The 27,767-nt window shown below is 53.6% G+C and overlaps 1 protein-coding gene across 3 annotated transcripts in view; it reads left to right on the top strand.

Moving 5' to 3' along the window:
* Nucleotides 1-299: 299 nt before the first annotated feature.
* PDGFRB (platelet derived growth factor receptor beta) overlaps nt 300-27,767 on the top strand; it is a 56,009-nt gene continuing 28,541 nt past the window's right edge. Inside the window, exons 1-3 of one of the 3 annotated variants that reach the window (XM_073355344.2) lie at nt 300-895; nt 25,054-25,127; nt 27,247-27,543. In XM_073355344.2, the coding sequence (XP_073211445.1) occupies nt 25,055-25,127; nt 27,247-27,543 (370 nt within the window). In that variant the 5' untranslated portion in view covers nt 300-895; nt 25,054. Of the gene's footprint in view, nt 896-11,013; nt 11,152-25,053; nt 25,128-27,246; nt 27,544-27,767 lie in introns of those variants that run through there. The other 2 variants (XM_073355342.2, XM_078853980.1) reach the window with 2 other exon arrangements.

The following is a 27,767-nucleotide window of genomic DNA, read 5'->3' on the forward strand; positions in this document are numbered from 1 at the left end:
AAACCACTCTGTGACAGCGGCTGAGTCGGAGCCATCCCGACAGCGGTTCTGTCAGGGCTGGAGACGCTGTGGCAGTCCTGGGAGGGCACATGCAGTCCCTTTAATACAGGCCTTCTTTAATAAAACCATGAGTCAGCTGCTGGCGTGGGCAGTGGATTTTCTAAACATCCCCTCATATCCTGAGAAAGGGGGGAAAATGGAAAGCGGGGGGAGGTTTGAACAAACTACAGGGAGAAAGGCCAGAACTGAAAGCAGACAGAGAGAGCTTGAGCTGAGCCCATTCCTGTTTCCTCAAGTCCAAGGAGGAAAGGCAGGGTGCTTGTCTCCGCTTTTGTTTTGCTTTGAGCTGGGCAGAGCTCAGGTCCAAGCCCTCCCCCGGCACCCCCCCCCCCGCCCCCAGCTCTCAGTGAAACTCCCCCTTGGAGCTCGGTTCCTTTTCGTTTGTTTTGAATCGAAAGTTTTGGAAAAGGCTCCAGCTGGCAGGGGGCGGGGGCAGGAAGGGAAGAAGTTTTAAAGACGGCTCCAGCCTTTTGCCTATTGGACCAAAGCCTCTCCCCCCAAGTTCTGTGTTTTTTTCCAGTTGTATTTTTCCCCACCGGCTGCCGAGCTGTTTCTCCGCAGCGCGGCGCGGCGCGGCGGGCCCCCCAGGCGCACGGCCCGCGGCGATGCTCTAGGCTCCGCTGGGATGCGCTAGGGGCAAAGCCAGGGCGCCTCGAGGGGAGCGGGCCGCCCCTGCGGCGCGCAGAGCGGCCGGGAGCTGCGAGGAACGGAGCCGCTGGGGCGGGCGGCGGGCCGGGGCCGGGGCCGGGACGCTGCCCAGGAGGGCGAGCGGGAGAAGAGGAGGAGGGAGAGGAAGCGCTCGCGGCTGGAGGCTGGGGAGCGAGCCCCGCGCACGGTAAGCTGCGCGCCCGGGAGAGCTCCGCGGCGCTGCGCTGCGCTGCGCTCTGGGGCTGGAAATCCCGCCGGGCGAGGCGGGCAGCGGGGCTGGGCTCACGCCCGCTTTGCCAAGGGGCCGCGCTCAGCCCCGCGGCCGGGAGCCGCTTTCGGCTGGCGGGGAAGGGGGAGGAAGGGACCCCGCTGCCCAGCCTGGAAGCGAGTGAACTCCAGCCAGCCCGGGCAGCTGGATTCGCACCTGGCCCTCGCTCCGGGTCCTAAGATGTGCTGCCAAGCGCCCAGCTGCCAGGGAAAGGCCGGGGGGCTGCAGGGCGGGGCAGCATCCCGCCTGGACGGCCGGGGAAGCGAGCTCGGCGCTGCTTTAAAGCGCGGCTGCTTCCCCTGCAGAGCCCGCTGGGGGTGCCCCGGGCGGGAGCAGCAATCCGAGCTGCAGGGACGCGCAGCCCGCACGTCTGAGCGCAGGGGGCAGGTCTGAAGTGGGGCAGTTAGTCCCGAGAGAGCTGGGGAAGCCAGGGGGTTCCTGCCTTGCTGCTCGGTCCTTGCAAACCCCAGTCGCCCCTGGACAGTCTTATGTTCTTCGTATCGTTTTGCCCCTGCCCAGGAAGAGCCCTTTGCTATTGTAGGGCAGGGACTGGGCCCTGGGAGAACAAGGCTCTGGATGCTGGAGTAATGTCTAGGTAGATTGGATTAGCAGGACAGACCGATTCAGATCCTGGGGGCCTTGGGTCACTCTGGGCACTGCTGGTGACAGGGCAAGGTCAGCCTTCCCCAGGGCGTGTCCATCTACTGGCAGGGCTACAAATCTGGCTGTTTTATCCAAGGGCAGCGTGGCCTCCGGGGCTCAGGGCTTGGTTCCCACTGGCACGGCTGCAAATCTGGCTGGTTTATCCAAGGGCAGCGCGGCCTCAGGGGCTCAGGGCTTGGTTCCCCCATGAGCCTTGTGCGCAGCCCACACTGACCCAGGATGGCAGCAAAAGCAGAGGGAGCAATCGCAAAGGTTAGCGTGGTTGGCTGCTGAGCCGCATCTCTCCAGGACTGGGTCATGGAAAGGTAACCACAATGCTGAGAAATTCCTCTGCAGCAGGACAGGAGGGCTCAGGAGATGGGCAGTGGCCTTTCACCTTCTGGGCATTTATTTTGCATCTCTCCCAGCAGGATGGCTGCTTAGCACGCTCTGGGGCGGGAGCTGGGGTCTTAGTCCAGTTCTTACTGGAGATAGGCGCTCAGGTCACACAGAGCACCACCACCAGTCACATGCTTGCTGGTAGTCTGAGCTGAGAGGCCGGAGTCTGAATGGGACCCCGAGACTGAATTACCATCAACTGAATTACCATCAACGTCACATTGATGGGGCACAGTGGGAGGAAGCCTGTAGCCCCTTGGCCATCCTCTGGTACTCTAAAGCAGGGATGTCACCCTGGTTCTACAGAGAGGGCCGAGTTATGTTTTTAAGTGTGAGCTTTGGTCAATGGCCACAAAATTCAGTCTAGTCTAGCCTGGCTCTACAACGGAGCACCACGCATCTCAGTGATGGAAGGGGGGCCGTTCCAGAGTAATGGCAAGTTTTAGGCCTTGCTTCATGGAAAGCTGTGAAGCACCAGCTCCAGTGTCCCCCCCCCCCCCCCCCGCCCCATTTCAATGGGAGTCGGGCACTTACTTCAGCGAGAGAGGGCCAGGAGGCTGAGATGTTCTGACAGTGAGATTGTGAAGCAGGCAGGGCTTCCTGAATGAATAGCAAGCCCTTGGGTGCAGCTGATGGGAAGGTGGCCACATTTACTCTGTATCCTCACATCAGAGGGTTATTAATGCTAGGCTGGGACTTTCCGAGGGCTATGAGGGCTGGACAACATGGAACAGGCCATGACGCGGGATGGAGCGTCCATCGCAACCTGCAGCCATTTGAGGTTATTAGCCAAGAGAATTAGTGCTTCCTGCAGGGCAGAAATCCCTGGGCAGGACAGCCATGCCTATGACAGCGCTGAGATGAGGGTCTGCTGGTTATCAGCCCAGCAGCACGGATGGGGAGCATTTTCTTTGAGCCCAATCCTACAGCCCTTACTCAGGTGAGTGGGCCTCACTCACACAAGTAATTTTACTGATTTCAACGGGAAACCCCTAGACTGGACGGGGTTGGGGGGGCTTGTGAGGTGGTGACTGTCTCAGGCCCATGGTGCAGGGCGATGTTTGGTTCTTACCTACTGTACTTGAGCATTGCAGGCTCCACTCTGCCCTGAGCTACCCCTCCAGGGGTAAGTGGAAGAGTGGGAGTCCGCTGCTGTGAGCTGGACCAAATCCTGGCCCCATTTGTTGACTTCCATGGAGTCCAGCTCTGTCCCCGAGTCCGCCTGAAGGCTGGGATTGTTCTGGCTTTGTCAACCTCATGTCAGTGAAGGCCTCTGGGAGTTTGTTTGTTTTGTTTAAACAAAGGGGACGAAATCCCAAAGAGGATCTTTGAGGGGATTGTATAAACCGCGTATTGTTTCCCCAAGAGCTGGAACCACTCCAGAAAGCTCCTTCTGCTCTGCTTGGCAAACAGGACATAATGAAGCTGGTTTTGGTTGCTATTCCCCACCCCCCAAATGCCTAATTAGGCTCCCTGAACCAAACACCCCTCTGGCCCCCTCAGCTTCCAATCCCCCCAGCAGGGACTGTCCGGGTCTGGAGCTGCAGTGTCTTTCTGGAACCCAGCAATATATTGAACTTGATCATTATTATTTTCATTGTGCTAACACTGTGAGGCCCCCAGTAAGATCCAGGCCCCATTGTACTAATGTGACATATACACCCAGCAGGAGACAGGAGAGCTCCCCCCAAAGAGCTCCCAGCCTAAGCATACCAAGAAGGTTTTAGTATCCCCATTTTACAGATGCAGAACTGAGGCCCAGAGAGTCAGTGAGTTGCCTGAGGTCGGAGAGGAAGCCTGTGGCAGAGGTGAAAATTGACCCCAGATCTCTCCTGGGCCTCGATCCAACATTTCAGCGACAGGAGCAAATTGCACCTTGCAGTGCTGTGCTGCATGGTGTGTGTTGAGAGCCCCCAGTGCCCAGCGAAGGGGGCAGTAACTGGAAGAGAAAGGACAAGGGGCAGATGGGACAGCGTGGAGAGAGAGGAAGTGCTGAGGTCGGGGTGGAGCTTCGCCCTCTGAAAGATGCACAGAGGCTGCCAGTCCATTGCCCCTCCCTGCAGCACAGACGTAATGTCCCACTCACAGGGTGCTGCTCCTCCCGCACTGTGCAGAGTGCTCCCTGCTGGCTGGGCACTGCCCTCCTTCCCAGGGGGCTATAGAAAGGTCAGAGATCAATAAGAATGAGGATAGTTGCATAAGGAGTCAGCAGATTGTCATTGAAAAGGCCGGTGCACCGGCAAGTCCCCATAAGAAATGAGGCCTGCAGGCAACTAAAATTCAGCGCGGGGTGATGTAAATGACATATGTCCCTCTGGGGTGTTTGTTCTCCTATGCCTCTCGTGTACCCAATTGCCATGGCATACGCCCGCCTCCGAGCATCACATCTGCCTACACCCATCACGCCAGGTCTCCTACATCCCTAGCTGCGCCCACCTCTCCCCAGCACAAGAGTACCCATTATTGTGCCCCTGGAGAAAACCTGGAATGGGGGGTGGGGATGGGAACAGGAACAAAGCCCTGCTTGGAGGGTGTGCGGATGGGTAAGTGCAATGGTGCATTGTACCTGTATTTTGGGAGCAGAGACAGGCCTGGATCAAAAACCTGGTTCCCAAGGCATCTGGTTCCAACACCTCATGGAACAGATGGACTTTTATCCTGCCCAGAAGGGGGTTTATCCCTTACTAGCGACACTCGGTAGCCAGAGAGCTGGCAGGCAACCTAAGCCAGCTGATCGATTTTGCAGGCCTGTCTCCTGCCGCTGTGCCCTGCGCGTTGGGTTCTCTGCCTTCATATTCTTGGCCTGTCCAGCACTTTAAGGGGCTGTGACTGAAATCTTAATGTTACCGAGACACAGTAATTGGCACCAATTAAATTGCTACATTCATGTTTGAATTGCTTTAACTGGCGAGACACACTGTCTTATTTATACAAAAAATATGTTTGCTTGTGGGTTTCTCTGAACTGGGGCCAGGAGAAAATACACCATCGCAAGCCATTTTCCCTGAAGGCGCATTCACCCCTTGCGAATTGGAAGTCACTTCAGTTTCAATTTATGTGCCTGGAAACCGGTTGCAGAATAGAAGCCCCACTTGTTTTAGGGGGTTGGGAGCTTCCACCACCTTTCAGAGCTCCCCCATTTCTCTTGCACACAGCTGCCAAGCTTTTCTCCTCCAGCCTGGGAGCTTTTCAAGAGAACATGGATGTGGCTTTATTTAGGAAGGAGAAATCCTCCAGGCCTAGGAACGCATATTGATCATTCTCAAAGCTGTGTCTGGCGGGCTGAGAAGAGAAGGTAGATTTGGGGAGCTGGCTGCAGCCGGACTCTCCCAGGAACGCATGGAAATCCAGCTCAGATTAGTGTCCTCCCAAAGCCATTGGCCGCTGTTCAGGGCAGGGCCTGTTTGCACAGCACCTAGAGCAATGGGATCCTGATCCTGACTGAGGCCCCAGGGCATTAGAGTGGTGGGACGAGAAGAATGGAATGCCAGGGTCTCAGCTCCCTTGCCCCTGTACGGGGGCACTGAAAGAAGAGGAAACATTTCCAGGTTATAAAGGACAGGCTCCCCAGCCCCCCGCATCCACGAAGGGTTGCGGCTCCAGTGACTTAGGTCTCCATCACGTCTGCTGGAGCCATGAAACTAAAGATCTAGAGGATCGACGCTCCAGTGGTTGGGCTCCCCGCCCCGCTCTCCTGTGCTGCTGGGGAGTGGGTCAAGAGCTTTGCTTGGAGCACTCCCACCTCCTGCAGCCAAGAGTGGAGATCAGTGAGTGTTGGGACATCACCAGCTACCTCTAGTGCCCCTAACACACTGGGATCCTAGTGGAAGTGGAGATCAGTGAGTGTTGGGACATCACCAGCTACCTCTAGTGCCCCTAACACACTGGGATCCTAGTGGAAGTGCCTATCATTTCTCACGGGTGGGCACCCCTTGCTCGCTGCCACTCCTGCTGCCCTTCAGGCTGAGCTTGGCGTTGGCAGGACTGGGGTCACATTGCTGAGATAATCTCTTCGACTCCTTCGAGGCCTTTCTGAGGGTGCCCCCAGCAAGCAGGGGCGGATCGTGTCCATGGGGGGGAGGACCTGTGAGAGCAGCTGCCTAACCCTCCTGGCAGATGCACCCAGGGTCGTTCTCTGCCGCTCTTTGTCTGTCCCCTCTTGCTCTCCTGTTTGCCTGGTAGGCGCCCCTTCAAAATGTTATGATTGTAAGAAGGGGTGGGGGGGCCTCCGCAGCTCCGCGCAGCTGTATCGCAAGGGTCTGACCTCAGCTTCCTGCTGAGCCGGCAGGAGGTTTGCTGCTTGGCATTTTGCAAGAGAGCAGGAATCTTTGCATGCGGCTGTGGCTGTCAGACTGCCAGGCCTGGAATGAGGAGGCCTTGGCTCTCCTTCCCCTTTTCCGATCTGTGGCTTTCGGATCCCAGAAAGACAGCGAGGCTTAAGGAGTATGCAGCTCCCCAGGAGCGGTGCGAGCATCAGGGGTTGATGGGGATGGAGCTGCTGACAAGCTAATTGTTTCAGGGGCTTGGGGAGCTCTGGCTCCGGGCCAGGTGGTCAGCAGAGTTACGCAGGGGATGAAACTGACCCCGGTCTCTTGTGTGAAGCTGTGGGAAGTTTTTGACCCACCAGCTACTCAGTGAGCAAAACCCTCCTCTTCCATCCTGTGAGTGCAATGCTCCAGTCTGACCGTGGGCGTCCCAGAAGGTCGAGTCACCAGTTCCTCATGGGATTCTCCTCTCCCCTCCACTGCCCCCCGTCCAAACATGCATGTTCCCCTTAGGGGCTGCCCGTCCCCTGCCACCCTTACATCCATTTTGCTTTCCCATCTTCTCCAAGGCAGCGACTAGAGCTGAAGGGAACAATTCCCGCCCCCCACCCCCGCACTGGTCCAATCGGCAGGAAATCTCATCCCCACTGGTTTCGGAGCAGATGTTCTGAGGCACAAATGCCTCCAACGGTATCACTTCGTGTGTCTATGGCACTTCCCATTAGGAGCTCTCGGAGTGCTCAAAGCACGAATGGATGAGGCCTCACTGCATCCCCACTTATTTTTCCACATAGCGGCACCAAGGCACAGAGAGATCAAGGGTCCACAGTCTCACACTTGTTCCCGGGCCTGACTTGTGTGTGCACCCCTCTCCCCCCAGTACAGCTGCACCAGTGAGGGGTGTTTGCACACCCTCTCCTGACACACCTGTGTCAGACTTCTGCACGCACGTCGATGTTGCATTATGCTTTTGAGAGGGTGGGCAGAAGCCACATGCTCACGGTCACACAGGGAGTGAGTGGCAGAGCAGGGCCAGTGCCCAGATCTCCTGAGTCCCACTGAGTGCTTTAACCACAAGACCATCCACTCCCATCCCTTGCCTGTAGCATTTAGCCCTGCACCTCCTACCCTGTGTTATTTTTTTCTCTGGGCACCACCAATCAGTGTGTCAGCTACACTGCGTAGCTCAGCGAGGGCCCTCAGCACCATACCTGGTATTCATCTTCTGTTCCATTCCGCTCCCTCCTTTCTTGTCACTCTCTAATCTGCTGATCACTGCTACACCTCTGATCGTAGGGTCTACACCCCTCTGATCGTAGGGTGCACCCCAGTGATGTCCCATGAGTATCTCCACCTACCTCTTTGCACTGAGACATACTATTATCGTTAATTATTTGTATTACAATAGCACCTACCGGCCCTAGTATGTCGAGCACTGCACGGACACAGAGTGAGGGGCAGTCCTCGTCCCCGGAGAGCTTACAAGAGAAGCAAAACACTTCGGGTCAGCAGCTGTCCTAATGGTCTCTGTTTGTACAGTGCCCAGCACCGTGGGCTCCCGGCCCGTTACTGGGGCTTCTAGGTTCTAGTGCAATGCAAATTCTAAAGAGTGGGAGGAAAAAGAGGGGCACAGAGAGGGGAAGTGACCTGACCTAGGTCACTGGTAGAACCAGGAACAGCACCCGGGTCTCCTGGTTCTGGTGTCCTAGCCACTTAGCCATGCTACAGGAGAAGGAGAGCGGGAAGGGGTCGTGTTCCACTGATTGCACCTCCCCCTAGGTTCCCTTCCTGGCTGCAGCCTCTGCAATCACAAGAAGCTGCCCTGATCACACTTCCACAAGCAGGCAAAGTGCCCCCGAAGCCCTTTCCAAGAGATTCCTCCCCGACCTCAAATCTGGAGAGCAGCTTAATCCTGGGCAGAAGGACAAGAAGCTCCATAACTAAGCAGTTAAGCCTGGGTCCTTCGCAGATGGTGGAGAATAGAAGATCAAACGCCTTCGTTGGAGCTGTTTCATCTCTGTGCCTGGCTAGTACTGTGTTTTCAAATTAGAGGCAGATTCATCTTCCTTGGTTCCCTTGGCTGTGCTGGGAAAATGCCCTGGTAGCTGCTCACTGCATTATGTGGGTTTCACTTTTGGGGCTCAGAGATGTCTCTGTCCCTGGGCTTTGAGGAGCTCCCTGGTTCCATTCAGCGGGGGGTGTTGAAAACTCAGAGAGGAACGTAAGGGGAAGGGGAATATTTTTTCTTTCTCCCTCTCCTCTTTGGCATCATCTCCCGCTACATCCCCCAGGCCCTCTCTGTTTATAATTAGTAAATAACTTGCAGCCAGTCAGTACATGGATGGCTCTCCGGATCCCACCCTGACTTAAACTTTGCCACAATGGCCATGCTGAAAGGACAGCATCCGAGCAGCTGAAGGAAAGACTCCTACGCACCAGGAGCATGGGTTTTTTCCTCTTGTATTCCTTAGTATGGCATTTCCCTTTAATTACTGCAGGAGGATAGATCACAGCTTCCTGCAAGCCACAGAATTATTTGACAGCAAGAAAACATCTGTCTGCCTCTCTAAAGCCAGCCAACTGCACAGTCAGAGTAACAGAGACAGCATCCCACCTTTGTTCCAGCCTTACTCACCGCTTCAATCTGATACCCAGTGTCTCCTAGCTCCTTTTTCACAATGGAGTGGATGTAGTGAAGACTGCACTGAGATAAGATGTGCAAAGGGTGGGGGGGGGAAGAGATGAGCAAGGAGATGAAAGGATGGCTGCTCTGAGCCCTGATAACAGGTCACTTTCTCTGGCATGAAGCTTTGTGGGTCTCTCTGGCTTGTCTCCCGGTTGGGAGAGTTCAGCGCTGGCCTTAGCACACAGGGATGGGCCTGCAAAGCTGTTTCTCACAGATCCCTCCTACCCCAAATTACAGCTGACTCCTGTTCTCTCCCATCACACCACAGGTGCCAACTTTTGTTGGTGCCGGTGGGTGCTTGCGCCCCTGCCCCGTCCCCTGCCCTGACTCCGCCCCCTCTCTGCCCCTATTGGACCCCTTCCCAAATCCCCACCCCCATCCCGCCTCTTCCCCGAGCACACTGCATTCCTCCTCCTCCTTCTCCCTCCCTCCCAGAGCTTGCCGTGTGAAACAGCTGTTTCGCGGCGCAAGCGTTGAGAGGGACGGGGGAGGAGCAGGACGCAGCGGCATGCTCAGGGGAGGAGGCGGAGGCAGAGGTGAGCTGGGGCGGGGGGCAGGGATCTGCCGGTTTTTCCCTGTGGGTGTTCCAGCTCTGGAGCACCCATGGAGTCAGCACCTATGCATCGCACCTCTATATACCTAAGTGGAACAGACTCATTGTATCTAAGAAGTGCATGGAGGAGTGGAAGAGGATCTTTGAGCTACTCCTAGCCTCCGGCTGTGAGGGAGCTGGAGCCCAGCAGCTTGTGCTGTGGCCAGTGTTAATCACCAGCATTGTAGGGATGTTTGCAAGGACCAATTACCTAAATAAGCCCAAGGTCTGGAGGCTGCTGGGCTCCCACTCAGTGGAGCAGTTTTGCACTTTCTGGTTTATTTCATAGTTATTGTTTTGCAAACACTAATTAACCAGCACAGATTTTCTATGAAGTTGTCAGGACCAGGTGTGGGTGGCCAGGCCTAGCGGCCAGGTGCAGCAGCCAGCGACCAGGATCTGTGCCGAGGATCAGAGTCAGGCACCAAGCAGGACTGGAGCAAGGCTGAGAACAAGACAGGCTCAGGAGTAGTCACAACTGCAGGCATAAACTGCTGCTGATCTTAAAAGCAGGCCTGCCTGCTCCCCTCAGCCAATCAGGCAGACCAGCAGCAACCCAGCTGAGCTCATTAAACTTCCTGAAGGCTGGGCTGGCTAGTCCTTAGGCTCAGCTGAAAGCACTCCATCCTGATGATGGCAGGCAAATGTTCTTATCCCCATGGAGGGAGCTGGGGGAAAGAGATGGAGTGACTTGACTAAGGCCACAGAGGGACTCGATGTCAGAGCTGGGGTTAGAATGCCCCAGCCTCATACTTCATTCAGTGCTATTGAGCTGTTCCTCCTTTCCATTACATGGAAGCAGATATTTTTGCATCTATCTTTAGTATAGGCCTGATTGTGGCTTTAAGCCATCGGCTGCAATGAAAGAGGACAAAGAGGGTCAGCACAGAGAGTCCCTGACAGAACTCCGGCCGAGTTACCACAAACCATCAGGACCAGGAACTCCAACCACCACTGACAGGGTGCTGCCTGCATCCCCTTGCCCACCTCCCTCCTGCCGCCTCAGCCTAGCTGGCTGGGGTACAGTAGGGCAGCAGGGCTATTGGCCCCATCCCCACCTTACTTCTCCCCATGTCCTTTGGAGAGGCTAGTTCTTCTGCTGTCACAAGCCTAGCATGGACTCCCCACCCATGTCTGGCTGGCCCAGGCAGGGGCACAAGCAGTGGGTGGGAAGGTTCCTTGTGGGCCCTCCCCCAAACCCTCTTGTGCACACGCAGGGGGCCCTGGGTGTGTTGAAAACTGGTGAGGAAGACAGGAGGGGCCTGATGTCTCCATCGGTTTTGTATTGGAATTGAGTGACCCCCGGGATAGCCAGGGCCTGATTTCTTCTAGCCAACTACGGGAGGTGGCTAGCGCACTGCTCTTTGGCCTTGGGAGCTCTGCTTATAAATCCTCATTTAGGTCACCAGTGAAGCAGGATTTCATGGCCTTCGTCAAGTCCCCGTCACCACCATCCAAACTGGCCGGGCGCCTCAGGATTTGGCTGTCACTGTGCAGAAGACGACCGAGCTTGGAACGAGTGGAAGAGGCAGGCATCATCCATCAGTCGGGAGCAATGGCAGAGCTATGTCCCACATCCGCTTTGCTCTAGGTATCCTGCGTGTGCCGCTCCTCTTCCGAACTGTTCCAGCCCTCGTTTCCCAGTCTTTGTCCCCGGCCCATCCCCAGCCCCTCCTCCTACCTGACAGGCAAACGCTTTCCCCACAGGCAGTCCCACATACCCTTGCACTCAGGAATAGCCTTGCGCCTTCTGGAACCTGTTCTTTATTCTGAAGGCGGAGCTGGAAGAAGCATGCGCAGCTGAGTGGGTGATGAATGTCGACCCTCCGGGACTGGGGAATTATTTATAACACTGGCTCCTCTCCAAACAGATGTTTCCTTTTATTCTGAATTTATCCAAAACAGGTCGTTCCTTTCCTACTTCTCCCGGGGGCCTGACGGAGAGTGGGGCAATGGGCAGGGCACGGCCTGATCCCAAACGCCGCACAGGTGATGCAGTGAGCTTCCTTGAACGGACACGTGTCCACACAGGCGTGTGATCACATGTAGCTATGTTCATACACATACACAGCGAGCCACGCACTGAAACACCCTGCTCTCTCTCTCCCGCACACACACGTGGCAGGCATGCCAACACAGCTTGCACACTCAAGCAAGGACAGGCATGGTAGTCACACACACACACAATACATCGGCAAATGCATCCACGCCAGCTCATTGTGAGCCTCCGGCCAACCTCTGAGCCAGCCCGTTTTTTGTTACTCTAAATAGCTGACAGCAGAAATGCTGAGTCACACAACCAGGGTTACACATGGCACAGAGAGGAACTCAACATCATTTCAAGCCTCCTCCCCCTCTATTTTTGGGTTGTCTCCCTCATCTTGGGCCTTTGTCAGAGGCTGTCAGGCCGATGAGCCAGCTTTGTGCACTGGGAGAGTTGTGTTTTGGCAGGAGTGGGGGGGCCAGGACTGAGTTACTGCGAGACATGCATGGACACCTTGAGAGAGAGCACGAGAGGCAGCTGGGTCCTGCGTCCTGAAGGTTGACCTGGTGTATTCTCGTGCTCATGAAAGTGAGGCCTTGATAGTAACAAGGCTAGACCCAGGCTAAATATGAGCCTGATCCAAAGGTGATTGAAGTCAATGGGAGGCTCTCCACAGATGGCAGTGGGCCTGGGATCGGGCCCTCTATGGGCTGGCTTCCCAACCCATTGCCACTGTTAAATCCTTCCACTCTCATGCTGCTCGTCGTGCAGTAATGTCTCTTCTGAGCTTTCTTTTGTTCCCGTGGTATAGAGAAAGGGCTGCTATTTTAAACCCCAGATAGTTTTATTCCTGGGCTAATTGCCATGGTTTTTCCTTTGCATTTGCATTGATTGTCTGTAGGGCTCCCCAGCCTGTTTAGACTGGAAATCTCTGTACAATAAACCAGTAAAAACCAGTAAAATCAATTATTAGAAAGAGATGAATTGGGCATTCAGGAAACTAAAGGCCTGATGTCACTGACATGTGATGCTGGAAATGACCATGCCAGCTCCCATCACACTGCTCTACCTCGCTCCTGATTACCCACCCTCATTCTGATCCAATTCTGACCCGCTTCTAGATGTCCAAGGCCACTGAAGTCATTTCACAGGGGACTCAAGCCGTGACTAAGATGAGCCCTCCAGCTGTGAAAGGCTAGTTTATGCAGCCAATATGCCTCCTCGCCTTTCTAATGTCTGTGACATTCTGGGGCCAGATCTTCACCTGGTGTCAATTGGCGTAACTCCATGGTAAATCAATACAGAGCCATTGTCTTCAATGGAGCTACATAAGTTTACGTCGACTGAGGATCTGCCACTGGGTATTTAACTCAAGGGTAAAATTTACTAGGACCAGAGTGGCGATCCTTCCAGTACAATATTAGCACGTGGAGCTGTACGTTGGATGGATTATGTTCATCCGTAGCATAACTTCATTGACTGCCGTGAAGTCACTCGAAGAATGGATTTGGCCCTAAATTTTTACAGAAAATGTTCATTTTTGGTATCTAAAGTCAGGCACCAACATCCATCCCTGGGCTCTGAAATTAAAGGCACCTGGTTCAGACTTCAGTGGGCTCTGAAAAGCAGGCTGCATTCATTGAGCTGCCTAAATATGGATCTAACAAACATTAGGCACTGACGTGTGAAGATTTCGGCCCTCAAGTTTTGACCCCCTTTATGCTAGCTTTGCTGTCTCATCAGGGCACACTGTGAAAGTCACGTGTATGTATGGGGCACCACCGGAAAGGAATTTGGAAGGGGCGCCTGTTTATAATATGAATCTGTCTCTGAGCCTAATCATCTGTTCATTGTGGGCAGATCAAGGAGCGCTGGAAAACCCACTGAGAGGAGTCCCTTTGTGTAGAGGAGGCAGGGTAGCTTAGCAGATAGCACGCTGGTGTGGGTGTCAAGGGACCTGCCTTCTACTCCCAGCACCGCTACTGATCCGCTGGGTGACTTGGCTGCATCTGTGAAATGGGGATAATTCTACTGACTTCCTTTGTACAGCGCTCTGAGATCTGCTGCAGAACATAGCTGTACAAGAGCTGGATGTTACTTTTGTAGCTGTGGGGTTTTCAATTCGGAGGGTTGTTAGAGGAAAGGCTTGCAACATCCTGCTGACTTCAACAGGGAAAGAGCTAGACTGGCATGTACTAGATAACCACGCAGGGCCTGATTCTCATCATTCATACCTGTGCAAAGTGGGCCCAAAACTACCTGAGCAGAATGGCAGCAAGTTATACCCACTTTGCACTGGTGCAAATGCCTACACAGGCTGTAAGCAGTGGCGAATCAGACCCAGTCTAAATGTCCTAGACTGGAGCCAGGAAACTACATTTCAGCATGCGTGTATGTACCATGCATCCCTTGGGACTTTCCCCCGGCCCCCTGGCTTGGTTTCAGATTTCATACCTCTGTGTTTTATCATCAGTTGTTTATGGGCTTGGAAAGACAGTCTCTCCACATGTGTGCGCCTCCTAATTCCAGCCATGTGCTGGGAAAAGGCTCTCTGATGATAATCTGGCCTGTGAGTAAATGCAGTGTCATGGGAGCCTCTGGACCCCAGAGAAGGGATGTTGCAATTGAGGACAGTTCCAGCCAAAAAACACTCTGGTTTATTTAGATTAAAGGGTGGGAAAGAACTGGAGTCATGGAGGCGGGGTGGTGGTGGAGGAGACAAGGCAGATGAGGAGACTCATTGCAAAGACATGGTGATCAAAGTTTTTAGAACTCACCTTGCCCTGTTTGAGGAAGAACAGTGGGTCCCCAAAAGTGAGAACCCCTAGAGCCACAGTGGGCAAAGCCTGGCAGGGGAAAGTCCCCGGTGTGGATGAATGGAGCCAGTACACACCGATCATGGGATCCATATGATGATTTTCATTGCACGTGGGCACCTATGATCTCACTTACTGACTCAGATATAGTGAAACAAAGCAAAAATAAAGTCTGTTTACTTTCAGCTAATTTACAACAGCTGTACTTTGCCTGCTTGGCAGAATTTTGGGTCCAGCAAAGCATTGTGGGAGATCCTGGAATCGCAGACAGGCTGGGACCTCATAAAAAAGAGCTAGAAATAGAAAACGAGAGGAAGAGAAGTGGCTTCGCTTTAGTGCCTGAGGCCTGGCTTCTTCCCACTTCTCTGCTCATTTCTTTGCCTTAGTTCTGCAGACAGTAAATATCAGATATCAAAAACCCCAATGGTTTGGGGCCTGGTTCTGCGGTTCTTATTCCAACAAAACACACCTGATTAACCCCCTCTTTATCTGTCACTGTCTCCCGTGGCAGGTTAGCCTGAGGAAGCAGGGGATGGTTTGCGCCCAGCAGAGGGAATTGGGATTTGAAAGAGGAAGATAACAAAAGAGAGGGATGGGGCGACCCTTTGCCAGATGGCCTGGACTGCCTTTGCGGAAGTGTGATGGCATGGATTCTAGCTATGGATGGACTCTAGCTATGGATGGATTCTAGCTATATTTGCTGAGAGATTGCCATGCATTCCGATTTTGGTGGGACAGGAACAGTTTAATGGTTGGGTCAGAGTTCACCATCCTGGCCGGTGGCATGCAAGGTTCTCATTGTCTTCCTCGGCCCAGCATGGCAGCACCCGTTGTCCTATGCTGCTATCTGTGCACAAGTGGCCTTCCTTTTCTTCAGCGCATTAGCCACTCTCACTATCAACCTGCCGGATTTGCATGATGGTTTTCCAGTTTATTTGTATTTTTGGGAGCCCTACAAGATCATCTCATCCGCCCCTCTCCGCCCCACCCCCATTGCATCCCAAAGGCCCTCCCTATGGGTTTCATATACGCCACTCCAAACATCAGCTGGAGGGGGTGGTCACTCACCAGAATATGAGGTGTTCACTCCCCTACCCCTATCCCCCAGAGTTCAAGGGTGCTGCTTCCAGAACACCCCCTTCCCAGTAGAGTGAACTTGGGACTCCACTTAGGTTCCCATGTGGCTCTAGCCCTCATGGGGTGTGGGGAAAAGGTGGAAAACATGACCTGAGTGCACCCTAAAGCAGGACTGGTGCTATCGGGCGTGCAAAGGGGACGTTTGCCCCCGCCAAAACTACCTTCACGAGGCCCCAAATTATTGTCAGAAAGGCCAAAATAGGTCCAAAGTTTTCCAGTGTGAAGCAGTGAAGCAGCAGCAGCAGATTGGGCCGTCTTCCCCCTTTGCTATAAGTCACAGCAAAATACTGACACAGTGGCCAAATTTTACCTTTTTAAGTCTTGCAATCCAAGATTTTCCAGGGGTCTCACAAGCCTGGAAGGTTAGTTAGTTGTTTTGCAAATAGAGACCTCCAGGGGCACCAAAATACCCACTCCCCCAACAAGGGGACCCCAGGACCAGCTGTGCCCTAAAGGCTCAGACACCAGAAGCTAGAACCCAAGAGAGCCCTACATTTACTTTCAGTCTCCTGCACTTTAAGCCAATCTCTTGATTTTGAGGCTGGGGGGGCAGACTCGTGATTTGCAAATGCTGGGAGTGGGCAGTACTGTGTGTGGTGCTTACTTCATTCATGTTGGCAAGAGCTGTGAGATCATGGATGCTGGAGACAGGGGGAGCCAAAGGGCCATTGCCACCCCACCTTTTAAATGGGGGGGCATGCCCCCCTCTTTAGAGAACCTGAGCTCGGCAGGGCACAATGAGGGGCAGGGCCAAGGGACCCAGGCCTTCCCCACTGCCCCGGCCCATGACTACAGCAGGGGGTGTAACGGTGGAGCCCCTTCCCGGTGGGCAAGGCAGAGGGGCCACATGTGGGTGAGTAGCATTGTGATCTGGCTCCCAGGATCACAACGCCACTCAGATGTTAATCAGAGAAAAGATCATCTACCCAGGCGCGTCTGAGTCCCTGCCCTTGTGCCTGAGCCAGCCTGGCATGAAGGGCTCTCCTAGGGCATCCTGGCACTGCTCTCCTGTTAGCTTCCTACAGGCCTCCGCTCTTTGCACAGCCCTGGTGAGCTCCGGGGAGCAGCTGCGATCAGGCTGCATAAGGGCTCAACCGAGGCCTGGTTCTGATGGCAGCCAGCGTATGGCCATGCTCTGAGCATCGCAAGCTCCAGGCCTCTTGGCTGCGTTTGCCTTCGCGAGCCAAGCTGGACACACGGCGTCTGTGACGCTGCCCTGTTTGGAAGGCAGGCTGCATGCCTTGGAAGAGGCTGCTGGAGCGTGTGGGTGGGTGCGCACGCAGGGCTGCTGCTCCTTGTGGGTGTGCCCAGAGTGTGGGGGAGGGGGAGAGCTTAATTCCTCATCAGGAAACAAGTTGAGAAACCTGAGACTAAACCCAGGGGACTGTCTGCCTGGTGCCACACTGCTGGCTGATACCTGGCCCCCCAACTTTTGCAGTCTCCCCTGTGCCCACGTGTGAGATGCTTCGCCGGAAGCTGTCGCCCTGTACAAGCACTAAGGACTAGCGTTCAGAGCAGACAGGCTACACGCTAGGGAAGTCAGCATAATTTCTCATCCTGTTACTCGTTACATGAAGAGAACTTCGGTGACAGTCATACCAGAGCCCTCACAGCGTCCCTCCAGTATCAGTAAAGGGGTCTTTGGCTTAATAACATCCTTGTGCAAGATCACTGCCCAGAAGGGGTGGAAATGTCATGAATCAGTGTGATCCAGTACTAGCCTGATAACACTCCTCCATGTGATGTTGCAACGTGGTCAGAGACGGATAACAGGGGCACGTGCATCTCCAAGTAAAGGCAGGATGTTTTCCCCAGACAGAGGATGTACCAGTTACTACCATTAAACTGAGCGAGGAATTGGACCTGACCTAGTTCCCATCGCAGGACTTCCAAAGCAAGTTCGTTGCCCTAGAAGACGTGACTTTGGCAGACTATCATTTGCCAGAGGGCGGTTGAGAAGCCACAACTGCAACCCGCCCTTGCAGACAGGAAGCAAGGGGAGAACCGGTCCCCTGAGCGCTGAGAAACAGCATGCTCCAGCAGATGGGACCCAAGCTTGGGATTCAAGAGAGGTGGGGGTCTATTTCCAGCTCAGTCGATGACCTGGGGCACGTCATGTCACCTCTGTTTGCCCTCCATCCTTTGGCTGCCTTGCCTAGTTAGGTAGTCAGGTCTCCAAAGCCTGGACCCTGTCCCTGCAGAGCTTAGCACAGAGGGCTCCCGGTCTTGGTTGGGGACTGTAATATTAACAATCAATCCAAAGAAGAGTGGTCAAAGGAGCTCTTTTTATTCCATCACCGCATGTCGTGCTCTGAAAAGCAGCGACCTAGGGCCAGGGCTGTGATAACATTTAACAACTGCGCCATGCTGCCCAGCGCCTCCCCGCCCCGTGCTTGGCTCTAGCCAGAGTTCTCAGACCTTCCTTTCCATGGGCTTGTAAACTGGAAAACTCCAGCGCTGCCCCTGTCCTCTATCTCATCCTGCAGTCATGAATCCAGCTGGCTTGCTGTGCAGAATATTCCCACTGATCAAAAGGAGCGACCCCTGCCTTGTGCTTGCTGACTGCAGAGGCATATGTGTGCAACATCCAGGAGGGCCTGATGGGATTAGAGATGAGATAAAATATGACAATCAGGGCATGGTACAGATGTATAGAAGAAGGTTGGTTTGTTTCCTGGTCCCATTTTGTCTACATCTCCAACGCCTGGATTTAGTTCAGGGGTCCCGGTTCGGGCCCTTCTCAGCGTAGCGGGAGGCGGGGTTTTGGAACTAAGCACCGAGGCAAGAAGCGAATCTGGAGGCGTTGGGACACTTTCAGCGCCGGCCTACGGGACTGTAGCAGCAGCAGCTGACAATGTGCCTTTCGGTGAGCAAAGGGCCTGCGTTTCCAGTCCAGCCTGGGCTGGGTCCCAGAACCGAGTGACCTCCCGTCTCCTCTCCCAGCCAAATTCCTCTTTTAGAATAATAAACAGTTCAGCTCAGAAAACCTCCCCTGACAGGCTGCTAACAATTTTCCTTCGCACAGCCCTCTGGGGCAGAGATGGGGCGGGGAGGCCGGGCAGCACTGGCGTGGCCAGAGCCACATCTATCTCCCGTGGCAGGGGGAGGCCTCTGCCAGCGTTCAGCGAACTCCAGTCTGGCTGGTTTGAATCCCACCCTGTCGCAGTTGGGTGCTGGGATGAGAGAGGGGAGGAAGGCTACTTGCTGTAAAGTCGCGGGGAAGCACGCGAGGAGTCCGGTGCCCCGCTTAGCAAGGAGAGCCGAGTTGGGGGAGGGGAGAAGCGAAAGCTGTGTCCTAGCCCTGGACCAAGGCAGCAGATTCCCCCCACTCTCTCGTCCCTCCTGCTCCCGGTTGATGCGCAGAGCCATGCCCCGGGGTGGGAGGCCGCAGCGGTTCATTCCAGGGGCACCGGTGGCAGTGAAATTTCCAAAGAAGCCCCCTGGAGCGGAGTCACTAGGTGGAGAGTTGTCTGTCTGGTGCCGGGAGAGGTGGACAACAGCTTTTCAGCTGCTCCAGGCCGGGGCAAGAGGGTGCAAAGGTTGGGTTCTCACCCACAGCTGGAAGGCAGAAGGGATATGAAACCTCATGCACCAGGGCTTCAGGCAATCGCCCTCTGTTAGGAGCCAGGATGAGAGATTCATGGGGAGCAATTACCGCACATCTGCCTACTGAGTGGGGAGGGCTGTACCTTACTTCGGAACATCTGGTGCTGGCCTGGGCCTGGGCTGGGCTCAGACCTCAGGTCTGAGCTAGTCCGGCAATTCCTTTATATCTGCCTTCTGGTTTCTGAGCATTTGCAGCCTTTTCATACAATCATAGAGTTCAGGGCCAGAAGGGGCCACCAGACTATAGTCTCACCTCCTGTATAACACAGGCCACTAAATTTACCCCACCACCCCAGTACGAAGCCCAGTAACCTAGATTAGACGGAAGTGTTACAGCCCTCCAGACACTGAACTAGTGTGCCCCGGATCAGAGAACAGACTTTTCTCTGCAACCAGCAGGGCTAGAGTCTTGTTGGTGTTTCAATGAAAGCCGAGGGTCTCACCCTTATTCCAGGAGATGAGCTAGGAGGAAAAGAGCAAATATCACAAGAGTCGCAATATGACTGCCAGAGCTGGCAGTCCTCCACGTCACCACAACGCCCACTTCCTGAGACATTTTCCCATCTCCAGATGCAAAAGTCTGGGGCTAATTATTTGGGTTAAGTTTGAGGAGGTCAAACCTGACAACATTTGATGGGATCCATGTGTCATGGAGCCTTTGTGTGTGTGTGTGTGTGAGAGAGAGAGAGAGAGAGAGATAGACCTTTGTGACAGCAAGATGAATAAGGATAATAAAATACACTCTGTCCTCCAGAAAGACGCCATGTAAATAAAAACCAAACACACTCCCTCAATGACAGTGTCTCCTCCTCTCTTCTTTCCATCCTCGAGGCCAAGGAGAACATGCCAGCTGTGTAGTGAAGCAACTGGAGAAGATATTAAGCATTTCCTGTAAGATGGGAAGAGTCTGTGTATGCCTCTCGCCCTGCCAGAGCGGATAAACAAAGGCGAGGTCGCTGCAGTCGGTGAGATGTCACCATCTGTACGCTGTATGGGGAGCATTTCCAATGGAAATGCCCTCTCGCAGACAGCAGTTTTACTAAAACCCGCTATGAAGGCAGCCAGAGGCACGAGAAAGGAGTATGCTGACAGCGCTGTCCTGACTGCTCTTTGGGCAAATGTTACCGGTGTTGTTTCAGTGTTGAACTGTGTTCTAACTGAGGCCCAGTTCCCGACACCCTTCCAGGGAGGACGTAGCTGGTGGATTCATCCGTGGTCAGGCCTGGGTCTGGTAGTGTACACTATTTTCATGAGTGACTTGGATAATGAAGTGGAGCATATGCTTCTAAAGCAGCATTTCTCAAATGTGGCCACCAGGAGTTTTTTCTTGTGGCCACAGCCTCCTGAGCAGTTATGTGGGCGGAGGAGTGCAAAGCATTCACCCCTTCCCCGGGGACACCAGTAAGGGTTGGGCCCTGCCTCCTGCTGGAGCCATAAACACCAGAGGAGCAGGCAGCCAGTGTAAATTCCCTCCTTTCCCAGGGGCAGTGGGGCTCAGACTTCTGGCTTCAGCTCTGGGGCGTTGGGCGGCAGTCTCTGGCCATGGGGCTTTAGGTTCCAGCCACAGGGCTTGGGTTCCATTCTCCGGCCAAGGGGTTTTGAGCTCCAGTCCCGGGCTCTCAACCCCGCCCCCCATCACCCATGGCCCCAGCTGCCTTCCCCAGCCCTCTGTTGCCCTTGGCCCCCACTGCCTCCCTACCCACCTCTCCATTCAGAGCTTAATTTTTCCCCCAGCTTGCCAGAGCTGAGTAAGTCTGCTGTGAAAAGCGATATTAACAAATCTACAAATATCTGTTTTCAAGGGAGCAGACTTACTAGCTAGCAAGTCTTAAAAAAAACAGCAATCAAAAACCTCCAAAAGAAACAACAACAAAAGAGAAGAACGTGCAAAGCACCTTATTTCGTTTCTATTCTGTTTAGGTCCTGTAAAGAATAGAGACAACTGTACATTATTTTTATTATTGAGTCTGAAAAAAACTCTACATAAATAAATTACAATGACTTGGATGTGGAAACGTGCATATTTATTTGTTTTTCCTAAAGTTAATTAAGTATTTTAGGAAAAATTGTCAGCATGTCCACCAGCCAGAGGCCGTGCTCTGAGGCCACCAAAAAATGTCTTGTGAGAACCCAAATTTGTGAAGCCACCATGCTGGGAGAGGCTGCAAGCACTTTGGAGGACAGTATTAGGACCTTGATACACAGGAGAATTGTTCTGAAATCAACAATGTTAATTCAGTGAAGACAAGTGCGAAGTACTGCCCTTGGGATGTGGCACAATCAAATGCACAGTTACAACCTGGCGAATAGCTGGCTAGGGGATAGTACTGCAGAAAAGGAGGTGGGGGTTATGGTGGATCACCAGTTGAATATGAGCCTGCAATGTGATGCAGTGGCAAAAAAGGCCAATTATCATTCTGGAATGTATAAACAGGAGTGTGGTACGGAAGACATGGGGGATCATTGTCCCATTCTGCTCGGCACTGGGGAGGCCTCAACTGGAGGACTGTGTCCCATTCCGGGCGCCACACGTTAGGAAAGATGTGGACAAATTGGAGAGAGTCCATTGAAGAGCAACAAAAATGATAAAAGGCTTAGAAAACCTGACCTATGAGGAAAGGTTAAAAACCCTGGGCCTGTTTAGCCCTGGGAGGGGAGGGGGCTCCTGATAACAGTCTTCAAATATGCTAAGGGCTGTTATAACGTGGACAGTGATCAGTTATTCTCCATGTCCACTGAAGGTAGGATCAGAAGTAATGAGCTTAATTTGCAGCAAGGGAGATTTTGGTTAGCTATTAGGAAAAACGTCCTAACTCTAAGGATAGATAAGAACTGAAATAAGTTACCATGGGAGGTTGTGGAATCCCTGTCATTGGAGGTTTTTCAGAACGGGTTAGACAAACACGTGTCAGGGATGCTCTAGGTTTACTTGCTCCTGCCTCAGCGCAGGGGGCTGGACTAGATGACCTCTCAAGGTCCCTTCCAACCCTACACTTCTATGTCAAGTAGCAAGTAGTACCTTACGCCATGAGTGACCCCCATTGCAATCAAAGGGAATACTCATGGAGTAAAGTACTACTCAGCATGAGGGATGAGGATCAAAGTCGGGCCCCAGGTGAGGTTAATAGTGATAGTTTTTAGATCTTCTTTGAATCAAGACTGGATGTCTTTCTAAAAGAGCTGCCGTAGCGCAAACAGAAGTTATGGGTTCAGTGCATAGATTGGGACCTGTAAAATACAGGAGGTCAGACTAGGTGATCATAATAGTCCCTTCTGGTCTTAGAATCTGAGTAATACACCTTGTTGAAGGTGGATTGTGGAACAAAACCAATTGTTTGTTTTAGCCTTTACTGCACAGTTAAGAAATATAAAGCTGGCTAGCTAGCGATCTCTCTAGCCCCTCTCTGCTGCAGGATTAGGGCAAGATTCTTGGAGGACTTGACTTGTGATGTTACATAAGTTTTCAGCCTAAGCAACATCTCACTCCTCTTCTCCACAGAGGTGTGTCTACCAACAAAGTAAAACCCAGACGACTCGGGGCTCTAGGGTTTGGGCGGTGGGGCTGTTTCATTGCTATATAGATTTCAGGCTGGAGAGCTCTGGGCACTCCCAGCCCACAGGGTCCTAGGGCCTGGGCCCCAGCTTGAGCCGGGAAGTCTACACAGCAATGAAATAGCCCCACAGCCCAAGCTGTCTGCGTGGGCCGGATGTGGGTTTTTCTTTGCTGTGTAGACATACCCTAAGTGAACTGACTCTCTCTCTCTCTGGGAAATATACCTCTGAAGAAGCAGGAAAGAAAGAAAAATAAAGCTTTGGGGAAAGTTGCTGAATAAGTCAGCAACCTGGCAGGATTTGCTGGTAAATCAGTTATTTTCAAGCCAAAGCGAGAGAAAAACAAAAGCAGTGGATGACTGCACGTCATTTCAAAACCATTTCCCTCTAACGCCAAGCAGACACAGGCACAACCATAGGGACAAGATGCAACATATCGGTGCGGCACCTAGCGCCAGAGTTGGCAACATTTTGCGTGCCACAACTACCACGTTATTTCTTTAGATACGGACCTGACAAAGAGACTCCGGACCGGGTTCACGCTGTTAATGACCTCACAAGCAGAGAGCTGCCTTTGCATTTGTCTCTTCATTAGCTCCAGATCCACCATTCCCCAGTGCTTTGCGAGGTGGGCAGTAGCAGCGCTGAAAGATGCTCCAGCCCATTACAGTGATCAGGCGCAACTGTGAAGTTCAGATCTGGGTCTGAGCTTTCTCAAAGTTCAGAGGTGCGCAGGCCCACCTCTTGCTAATCCATCAGGTAGCTGTACCGAGGAGGTGGCTTGCCGTTGGGAATGGGGTTCCATGCTCTGTGTTACTGCCCGTTTTGGATTCAGTGGCTGTGCAGGGTGAGATGGTCTACGTCGGCTCCTCCCTGTCACAGGGAGTTGTGGACAGTTTTCCCACCAGGGCTTTTAGTGGGGAACCTTGTACTGTGTCTGAGAGCAGGAGGAAGGGTTTGGTCAGACTCCTTGGTATTTTGAATCATGGTACAGTGCAGCGGTTCTCAAACTTTAGCAGCCCAAGGACCCCCACTTTGATTTAAAAGTTTTCGGAGACCCCCTACACCGCCCCTTAACTGAGGCCCCACCCCTGCCCCACCCTGTCTCCGAGCCCCCACCCCCCATTCACTCCATCGCCCCTTCCTCTGTTGCTCGCTTTCCCCCAGGCTCACTCACTTTCACCAGGCTGGGGCAGGGTGTTGGGATGCAGGAGGTGGGTGTGGGCTCTGGCTAGGGGTGCAGGCTCTGAAGTGGGGTCAGGATGAGGGGTTTGGGGTGTGGGAGGGGACTCTGGGCTAGGGCAGGGGGTTGGGGTGCAGGGTGGGTGAAGGCTCTGGCTAGGGGTGTGGGCTCTGGGCTGGGGCCAGGGATGAGGGATTTGGGGTGCAGGAGGGGGCTCCAGACTGGGGTTGGGGGTGGGGGAGTGGGGGAAACTCAGGATTTTAACCAAGTGAAAATGTGTGTGGTAAGGTCTGCTTTCCTCCGAAACTTTCAATATTTTGCAAGAAAACCCAAACCACCCAAAATTTATTCGTTTTTTCAACAAAAAGTTAGATTTTTCAGGAGTAAAAGATCCCAGGGTCCACCTTTCTCCCCAACCCTTGACCAAGGGGAGAAGAGAATAAGGAAAGGAGGAAGAGAGAGCAGGGCTCTGCAGCTGGTCCAGTTCAAAGGACTGAGATTTCAAACAAACAATGAGCAAGACATGACACATTTCACTGAAACACTCAGCAAAATCCCTGCTCACAAGAGACGCTTTAGAGTTGGCCTCTATGTGACTCCAGAATGAGGGAAACTAGGTAGGCCTGCTAAGAGTGAGAGACAGAGAGAAGCTCACGTTGGACCATGGCCTGAGATGACCAGTGGCCTCAGAAGACTGGAGAGAAACATGACACTCCTGGCATGCTGGCAGCCAGCAAGGGATGCCCTGACACAGCCCCTGTTCAGTTTTCTCCTGGTGGTTTCACTGCCAAGGCCCTGCCTGTGTGTTTGGAAGAGTCACCTAGACCGCCCCAGGGATAGGATCCAGAAGAGGGGAGTCAACAGCCAAAGGGATGTCAGAATAACAAAGATGGGTCCTTTTGCCTGGTGTATTCACCTGCGGCCTGATAGGTCTCAAGAGGGGTCTGGGGGCAGATGGTGGGGTTAGGGCCCTCAGCGAGGGGGACTTGAGAAGGGGAGTAAACTCCACAAGCCTGGACCATCATCATCCTCAAACAAGCCAAGTGCCTTGGAAACATGAAATAAAAAGGTCCTGCTCCCTGCAGACACCTGGGGGCTGCACTGAGCTGGTCTGGGGGCTGAGAAGGGACGGGTAACAGTATAGTTAGGGAGATGGGGGCTGACCTAGGAGTCCTTTCTGGTGTCATTGCACTAATTGTGGGTTGCCTTGGACAGGATGCGGCCTGCAGTGCAGCTGAACCCCACCATGCTCCTTCCAGCTCTGAAGATGTTCCTCCTCTTCCTCGCAGGTGAGCGTATGGCTGGGCATGAGGGTGATTCTTTGCTGACGGATGATTTCTCCAAGGATGTTTCCCGCTTTGGGGACAGAATGATTAGGGCGATGGGGGGCAGTGGGGCTGAGATGAACACACACACCTGTGCACCCACAGTCCCATGCGTAGACATCCACACACACACACTCATACACACACACAGGCAGACAAACACCCACACCAGCATTCATATTTAAAGGGCTAGTGTCACACATTTCTGGTCCAAATCAGGGCCCAATTTCCTTTTCCTACAGGGCTTTGATGCATGTGAGATGAGTCGAGAGGAGGATTCCAGTGGCTACACGCGTGTCTCTCACGCAGCCTTGTGGGGAGAGCTGCAAAGTGCAGCCGAGGTGCTCTGCCAGCCTAGGGATGAACAGTTCTTAGAAGCTGAGTCAGGACTCAGCTGCCATCGCTAGCAGGGGATGAGGCAGGTATCCCCACATTCATTTGCTCCAGGCTCCCCGGCTCACTGAATCTCCCCTCCCAGGTAACATGCACAATAGTGCAAAAACTCGGCTTCAAAAATTGTTCTCTCTCTCTTCACTGCTCTGGGCCAGGGAGGTGCGTGTAGCTCAGCAAGGGACCCCCCCCCCCAGCTGCACCCCGCCTGCCAATGGGAGCGCAATGCTTTAGGAGCCCTGGTGGCAGGGTGCTGAGTGGAATACTGTGTGCGCCCTCCAGTTCCAGCGTGCTTCTTCTGCCAGGAACAGGTGTGTAGGGGCAAGTCTGAGCAAAGAGGGCAGCTAGGAAGCCGTCAGCAAGGAAGAGCTGACAGGGAGTGGCACAGGAAACAATTCAGGAAGAAGTTGCCTTCTGTATTGCTTCTAAAGGATTTCCTGGAAAGTTTATTTTTGCTTCCCCCCCCCCCCTTTTTTTTTTTTTTTTTGTTAAACACCATGGTCCAACCTCATCCATGTCTCTTCCCACACTGCCCCATGGGAACAGAGCTGATGGGGAGGGAGCTCCCTAGCGGTCGACCTGTCACATCTAATGCAGGACCCTTCCGGGCCTTCAGAATATGCATCTGGGGCCCTCAGTGAGGAGGGAGTGAGGTGAACTTGCATCAGGGCCAGGGTCATTTCTGTGACACGTGCACTGTTGGCTATAAACACAGCTCTTGGACTCAGCATTTCTGGGGCAAATAAACCAGAGCAAGGGGATTCATAGGAAGCACAGCTATTAGCAGGCTGTGAGGGGCCCTCGGGTGCTCCCTGGCCAGATTCTCACAGCACTGTCCACCCCAAAAGTTCCCTTCCACGATCCCGAGGGCAGGTGTAAAGGCCTCATGCCGCAAGATGGTGAATTTGGCTCAGTGCACAAACTTTTAGCGTCCAAGTTTTCAAAGGCTGGCACCTGACTCACACCTGGACAGTTTGCACACTCACCATCTGTGCCATCCCATCCCAAATGTTCACATGAAAACTGAGCTCTACAGTCCCTTGGGGTGCACTGTTACCTCATACATGTGGGGGGTGGTCATTTAGGTACAGCGCAACACTGGGAGTCAGGAGGACCTGGGTTCTATTCATGCTGGGCCTCAGTTTTCCCATCTGTAAATGGGGGTAATAAAACTTATCTACCACCTAGTGTTGCTGAGAGGCTAAATGCATCAAAGAGTGCAATGAGCTTTGAGATCCCCAGAGAGAAGTATTCATTCGGATGGTCTGGTTATTGCTGATGGCAGGTATGACAGGTGTGGGGGCTCCATCCAAAACGTGAATGGCTTGGGGGGGCGGGCTCCGAAGGATTTTGACACACACTCTCAATCAAATGAACGGGAGTTGTGTGTCTAAATCCCCTGGTCGGTTCTGAAAACCCCAGGCCGGGTGGCAGCGGCAAGAGTCCATGTGTATTAAGAGCTGCGGTGAAGCCGGCAAAGGGAGCACCCGTGTTGCTGTATGGATCTCAGCCTATGGTGGCAACAGTTAGCTCCAAGTCCGTAGCGATGGAGCCGTGAGGTCATTCCTGAACGCCACAATGGGTTACTTACCCTCTCAAACCAAATGCTCCTGCTCTAGGTTCTGATCCAGCCCCCACTGAGCTCAGTGGCTCCATTGCCCCACTCTGATTTACTCTCTACGCTCTCTCCTAGGTTTGCCAGCTGCGGTGTCTGGAAGCAGCAAGCTGTACATTTCACCCAGCAACCCCGAAGTCATCCTCAGTCTCTTGAGCAACTTCTCACTGACATGCTCGGGGGAGGCCGAGGTGGTCTGGGAACGGGACACGCAGCCCATAGCCGCGTCGCCAGAGTGGAGAGACGGCACCTTCTCCAGCACGCTCACACTCTGGAACGTGACAGGCCTTGACACAGGGGAGTACGTCTGCACCTACAACCAATCCCAGAACCAGAAGCACGCGGAGAGACAGGCCGTCTATGTCTTTGTGCCAGGTAGGGGACAGAGCACCCCCATCCCCTCTCTGTGTGCATCTCTGGGGGATGGAGGGCAGTGGAAGGATGGGGCTGAATTTGAAGATGGTAGAGGGGGGTTCTTCTGCTCTGCAGTAGGGCTGCGGGGACGACAGGACCTAAGAGAATGAGCGACATACGTGGGAGGCTGGAGTCGCCTATCTGCATCGAAGTGCCCCTGCAGCCCCCCACCCCCAGCGCAGGGG

The sequence above is a fragment of the Lepidochelys kempii genome, chromosome 8 (assembly GCF_965140285.1).
Source record: "Lepidochelys kempii isolate rLepKem1 chromosome 8, rLepKem1.hap1, whole genome shotgun sequence".
Lineage (NCBI taxonomy): Eukaryota > Metazoa > Chordata > Testudines > Cheloniidae > Lepidochelys > Lepidochelys kempii.